At 37.5% G+C, this 7,125-nt stretch overlaps 1 protein-coding gene across 1 annotated transcript; it reads right to left on the reverse strand.

Moving 5' to 3' along the window:
• Positions 1 to 2,714: 2,714 nt before the first annotated feature.
• On the reverse strand, positions 2,715 to 4,247 carry LOC138003131 (adrenocorticotropic hormone receptor-like). Its single transcript, XM_068849091.1, has one exon. It carries the CDS (start codon positions 4,243 to 4,245, stop codon positions 3,334 to 3,336), a length of 912 nt encoding a protein of 303 aa, XP_068705192.1. The 5' UTR covers positions 4,246 to 4,247; the 3' UTR covers positions 2,715 to 3,333.
• Between the last annotated feature and the right edge of the window lie 2,878 nt (positions 4,248 to 7,125).

Here is a 7,125-nt window from a genome sequence, read left to right on the forward strand (position 1 = left end):
ATTATCTCTTCTAGCTGTTGCATCCAAAGTAAGTGAGAAGATTATTTTGAATCAACTCAACGCCTACCTCGTAGGCAACAAACGCCTTACGCCCCACCTAAGCGGTTATAAAAAAGCACACTCTACAGATCCCTTAAATATTCAGCTCACGGATAGCGTACTTCAAGCAATGGATAAAAAGCAGATTATCGCTCTAGTTTTACTTGACCTCTCGAAAGCTTTTGACATTCCAGTCAGTGATATTTCAGTCAGTGAAACCCACCTATTAACAAGGTAAGAACCCCTGCATGTGTAACAAAGATTTGTAATGATACATGCCAAATGAGAAAATAAAGAACATGTAACCCATTGGCTTTTGAACTTTTCCCCCATTGACTAGTAAAATCGCCTGGCTTTAGACATAGTAAACTCTTCTGTTATTAGACAGAGTAAAATATATTAAGTCTCACTTCCAGGGGTCAATGGGTTAAAGGGGACGTAGTTTTTTAGTGGAGGTAGTGGTTGTGAACCCATTGATTCATGAAACGTCCACCCCACCCCTCCCCCCCCCCCCCGCACCCCCCTTGACAAGTAAAATCGTCTGGTGTTCATTCCCAGGGGTCAATGGGTTAAAGGAATGATTTTTTTCTGGTCATTGCAGGATAGTCAGCTTGCTATCTGTACAATTATGGACCATAAATCATAAGCTTTTAAACAAAGTAGCTAGGGACCAGAAGTCTTACTTAATCAGGTTTTAGTTTTCATAAACTTTTATTCTGAATTTTATTGCCCAATTATGACATCGGTAGAATAACCATAAAGTTGTTTAATATAAAGTGTCCATAACATTTACATGTGTACAGGTCCTCATAGTTTATTTAAAATGAAAAAATCATCTGAGTAGTTAAATGTTTTTTTTAAAGATAATCTGTTGCCATTTTATTGATGTGAGTGGGTTTTACTATTGTATTTTTCATTTTTTGAATTGCTATTGGTGCTCTTAACTTTTCGACCCTAGCTATTTTAAGGCTATCTTTGGCAGCTCAAACATAAATTTAAAAAAGGATTATGACTAAATAAATGGCTGTTTTAATTGTCTATTTCATAGATTATTTCGTGGCTATTTTAAAGGTATTTATTGGTCTATTCTGGCTATATTCTAGCTGTCACTATTTTAATTAAAGGGATCATAAGTTTTTGAGTGGACCTAGATTTGTTAAAGCTATTTCTATGTGCGTTTTGGGTGGAATTTTTTCAGCCTTTAGCATATATTCTTCTTCGATATTTTAGCTTATTTTAATGCTCCCTTTTTGTTTCAAAATAACAGGTGTAAAACAGTATCATACATATTAAAATTAATGAAAATAGGTTTAAAATAATCAAAGCTATTTTGATACTATTTTATTAATCTAATTTTTTGTTTGTTTGAAAGTAACAGCTTTTACGTTTTTTTTAATAAAATAGAAAACAAATATACTTTGAAAATAGAGAAGAAAAAAAAAAACGCTTGAGAATAGGATTAAAATAGAAATAAAATATGCCCAATTTTCGTGAGGGGGTGCTGTTTGAGTATTGATCAAGGTACGTTGTACATTGTTTACTGTCGGGCATGGAGTAAATGCAACATATGTAACAATTATTCCACAAGTGCGCGTTGGATGTGAAACGATGGACAGCCAGTGAGGCGCTTAGCGCCGAGTTGGCCGTAATATCTTATATCCAACAAGTATGAGTGGAACAATGATCAATTATTGTTTTATTAAAAACGTCCACAAATTATGGGTAAATCAGTATTTCCTTCTTTATTTTGTGAAAAAGGACAAAATATTTACCAACAAAATATTTACATTCTTGTCACTGTCACTTACGTTTAGTTCTGCCGATCGTAAATACATTAATTCTCTTAATAGAATTAACCTTCAAACCAACTCTTTGTTTTGTGATGGCAGAAAGTTCTTTAAAGTTCTTTGATACCTGTTATTCTCAGTTAAGAAGCATGTATTAGGGGAAAAATAGAATTTGTTGGACCTGTTCAACAATTCATAACAATGCCACATGTGCGCTTTGGTTAACTTCGCACGTCCGCTTTACAAGCTTAAGTACGATTTTTGACTGAACGCAAAAAAAAGACACGAGTAATAATTTATTAACTAGGGAATTTCCCTTGAAAATCCCGAGTGATTAAGAATCTTTAATCACTGCACAAACTCTGAACTAGGGAGAAGGATCCCCCAGAGCTGCAGGGCTGGCGAAGGGGCGAGAGAAGTTACAGTGTATACTCAACTTCAACAAATACGAACGGGAGAAATTCCAATCATTTCCGTTGTATGTTGGTTTAGCTGATTGGTTCGCAGAGAGAGTTTCCCCATAAAAGTCCCACATTTGATTTGGTCTTCTTTTATCTTATTTTATTTTATTTGATAAACAATATCCCCAACAAGCAGAGAGCTCTTCTTTTTAGGAAAATGACTTAAAGACTTATTATGTTCATAATTGAACCCTTGTACAATTACAATTACTCACAAGTGAAGTGAAATGAAGTGATGCTATTAGTCTCTCCCCTCTTCAGGACTAATTTATAATGTTTTATGGGGGACTTTAGCCAGATTGCTTATTACGCAGTTTACAATTAATTTTAGATAATTGCAGATGTAGTTACAAAGGCAGCACTTTTCCGCTTAGTTATTTTAAGACCCTGAGTGTTGGTCAGGCCGGAGTCGAACTCACAACCTCCCGCATGGCAGCCCGATGCTCAACCAACTGAGAGACCGGTGCGCGGTGTCTTATCGTTAATCCACACGTAATTATTGCCTTAATCAGACTCTTCTTCAAATGTATCACTTCAATCATTGACATCTTCAGGTATCTAACGATGTCGAAAGGCCGTTTCTCACTGCCTGAGTACTAAATCAGGCCGACAAAGTTTTGAAGCCCTATACAATCGCGACAGCATTACAACATTGGTAGTATAGCTGGATCAGCCCTGATATTGTTTTTCTCGTAACCGTTTCACTTCCATAACGCACCGTTTGTTAAAGACTCCATTTTTCATTTGCATTCCTTTCTTTTCGTTCGCCATCATTCACTCGACCTCTTTCCTTACGAATTTCATCCCCCCCAACGACACATCCAACCACAGCCGAATAACCTCAAGCTTCAATCACTGTCGTCTTTCTCGGTGTATATAAAATATCAATTGTTCATTTTTCCTCGATTTTCCGTGTGCAGTTTCTCCACGCTCACTTCATTCGGACCGATTACTCCTTTTCCATTAAACAGGCTGCACAATTACAAATCGCAAAAGATAGAAAACAAATGCTTGAAACTGAATAAAAGAAACCCTTACATCATAACTCATTCTTCAGGAACACGGAATATACTCTTCAAGGTGCTCTTCGTTATTTGACGAATCTCTGGAAAGCGCCAACAGTAAACTAGAGGATTTAACGAAGAATTGAGGAGAAGGAAGAAAAATGTGACTTGATAGGCTGCCAATATAGAGCCACGCCGGTTTCCTGTTGCCACTAATATTGCAAAGCAAAAATAGGGAAGATAGCACGCCACAAACACAACATAAACATACACAGCATTCAAGGCGGACTTTCGTTCTCGGAGGAGCACCGTTTCTTGCGAATTTTGCTGCTGAAATTGATTTTCAATTTGATTACGATGATATCTTGCCACTTTGTAAACTTGAATGTATGCAACTGTTGTCAAAACAAATCCGATGGATACAAGAACGGCACCGATATAGGGGCTCGCAGTGAGAACCGTAACAGAAGAAGAGACACAACTTACCAGCCATATCGCAAGCAGGGCTATCATAACACGTTTGGAAGTCACAAGCTCTTGATATCTCAGATGAAGTGAAACAGCAAGAAGTCTGTCAGCAGCAATGGCAGTAATATTCAAGAAAGAAGCGCAAATGAGAGCATACAGAATAAAGTAGCAAAGACTTAAAGTTAATGGACAGAATACGTCAAGATTGCAGTTTTCATCTAACGCCATTTTAAAGACTACTGCTTGCATTAAGTGTGCGAACAATCCCACGGCAAGATCAGACAAAGCAAGACTCAGGAACATTTTCCTCAAATTAGCTGGTAGCGATGAGGCTTTCCACAAAGCACGAATAGCCAGAATATTTCCAAAAGTTGCCGCGGGAGAAAAAACAAAGTGTAACACATACAGCGAAAACAAAGTTGTTCTATAAAACTGTACAAGAGGTTGTAACAGACGTAACAAGACAGCGCAGGCCTCGTGGATCATCGCCTTCGTTTGAAGGTGGTTAAAAAAAGTAAATATGATGGTACGATGATACGTTCCACAGCTTTTGTAAAGTAGATTAATCTCGTTTGTGAATTGCGCGCATTAGGACCTATTACAGAGGACAGGTGTGATTAGTGATGAAATAGACGTAATTGCAGTGACAGCCCAAACTTCAAAGCTAACAGAAGTCTTCCGTTACAAAATCGCTTTTTGCTCTTGCTAACAAAGCAGTATGTTCTGCTGTTAAACAAAATTGGCAGCGAATTGACGTAAACATGAAGAAAAGTTATAAACATGTGCCCAAGTTTGCTTTGTGGCCATCCTTGATATGACAAACACGACTTGATATGAAATTGGAATTGGCCGCAGATACAGCTGCAAGGACAACTGTTCATGTTGAATGGATCTCCAAGTTATCGGTTCTGTCCTTTTCCGTCTTTTTTATGGAAAACTTGGAAGTGCTTCATTCTTATTTCGTACATTTCAAGGAAAGACTCATTATTAAATAATTTTTTTGAGGGGTAAAAAACTGACGTCGAGTTCGGGGCACAAGGAATCAACTGTCACCTCAAAGAAATTTTTTATGTAAAAACGTGAAATCTTCAAATAAAGAAAGACTTTCTAAAAAAGTCAACAATCAGATAACTGCTTAAATGGAAGAATATACAAGGAATGAAAGATGTTGGGAATTAAAATGTATCGTCAAATTTAAATTTAACACAGTTGATGGCGGATCTTACTTTCCTCTTATAGAAGAGAGTATGGAGCTTCCTGTATCACTGAATGGTGTGGAAAGGTTTGAAACTCCCAACCCCCGTATTTATAGCTCTTGTAACGCGTACTGATTTGAAAACGAAGAAAAAGTCTGTTCTATCTATCACAGAAGAACAAAAAATCAATTCACTCGTTAGTTTTAATAGTCGAAAAAGGTAGTAGTCATTTTTCATTGATAAAAAGAGCCGGGTGAGTTGATGGTGAAATAACAAAAATTATGCACGTTTAAACGTTGCCTTTTTTTTTAAGAAACAAGAATCGCTTTGTAACCCATAGGGATGTCCTTAAGACAACAAGCTGAGTTAGCTTTGCAATAATAATAAACAAATATTGGATGAGGTTTTTGTGATATCCGGAATAATCAAGGTCGAGGTAAGCGTTATCGCCGAAGCCGAAGGCTGAGGCTCATAACACTAATCGAGACCTTGATTATTCCAGATATCACAATAAACCGAATGTAATAATTGTTTTATTATACATTGTTTTGAAGAAAATAACGACAAACGCATTATCGCAGCGATCACAGTTTATTTTCAAACACATTGCTCTTGGAAATCATGCATTGTGCGCGCAACCTACAGATTATTCACTAATCTGTAGGTACGGATTAGTGAATAATCTGTAGGTTGCGCTGTTTCCCAGAATTAACTGTAGGCTTTTAGCCAATGAGAAGACAGATGGTGACTACAATGTATAATAATAATAATAATAATAATAATAATAATAATAATAATAATAATAATAATAATAATATGAATAATAATAATTTTTTAATATCTCGCCCGCTATGTATGAGATCTTTGCGTACTCCTCGTGCACTTGGATTTGTCCTCAATGTGGCTTGCTGAATCTGTCGGATTCCTTCTTTGACAATTCCATAGATTTCGCAAATACACCAAACTACTTCCAACCACTGAATGAAGCCCCTCCTACTCGAGAACGGTGGGGTTTTCAAGCTATAAAGAATGACTTAATTGTGTTGCATCGCCCGGATTTTGACTCTGACTGTGAAATTATCTGGACACAATGCCAGCTAGCTGGCTCAAAAACTAAATCGATCTTAAGCTTCTTCGGATCCTTTTATCGCTCTAAAGCAACTGATTCTGAAAGCTTGGAAGCTCTCCAGTCATCCTTATTAAAGATGGGAAATATTCCACCGAAAAATAGTGTGATCCTTGCTGGAGATTTTTGTGCTCCGGATATTAACTGGCCTAACTTGGATTCTTCCACCTACCTGACATCGCCTTCTGAGAGACTCCTCAAAATGATTGACGAACATGACCTAAAACAACTTGTCGCGTCCTCAACAAGACGCCAAGGCAACACGCAGAACAATTTGGATCTAGTTTTTACAAATAATGCTGGAATGCTGGAATTGTGAGCGGTATTGAAGTTTTTCCCGGAATAAGGGACCACGACATGGTTTTGTTCTCTGTTGAAATATCATGTCGCAAGAAGAAGAATGTAAAGCGCAAAGTATATATCAAAAGAAAGACGAGTTATAGTCGTATTAAAGAAATGTTAAACGAATCTGCTGATTCCTTTACGGCAAACTCGAAGGAGCTCTCGGTTGACGAAATGTGGGACACCTTTGAACGTAATATTCGCAGTACAATGGATGCATGCATACCTCACAAGATGACTAGCTCGCGTTATAATCTTCCCTGGTTCAAGCGCTCCTTAAGAAGACAATCAAGAGCTAAGCAACGTCTTTACAATAAAGCTAAACGATCTCGAAATCAACAACATTGAAGTGAGTTCAGTGATGCTAGAAAACGCTTACACAAGAACCTCAAGTCTGCAAGAGAGAAATATGTCTCTGATTACCTCGGTGAGTCAATTAAAGAAAACCCAAAGCGCTTTTGGTCGTTTATTAAACATCTCAAAAAAGATGATCCTGGTGTAGCTGACTTTAAAGTTGACGGTCAGATCATTAGCGACTTTGAGATGAAATCGCATCTCTTAAACAAGCAATTCTCCAACGTTTATACTAAAGAAGATCTTGCTAGTATACCTGCTGTTGGCGCCATTCTCCCAAAGCAACCATTGGTTCCCTAATTGTGACCCTCCCAGGAGTAATCAAGCAATTAACATCACTGAAGCCAA

The sequence above is a fragment of the Montipora foliosa genome, chromosome 5 (genome assembly GCF_036669935.1).
Source record: "Montipora foliosa isolate CH-2021 chromosome 5, ASM3666993v2, whole genome shotgun sequence".
NCBI lineage: Eukaryota > Metazoa > Cnidaria > Anthozoa > Scleractinia > Acroporidae > Montipora > Montipora foliosa.

Excerpts from the sequence above, each read along its gene's own strand:
- LOC138003131 (XM_068849091.1), bottom strand. The coding sequence starts at position 4,245 with ATGATCCACGAGGCCTGCGCTGTCTTGTTACGTCTGTTACAACCTCTT.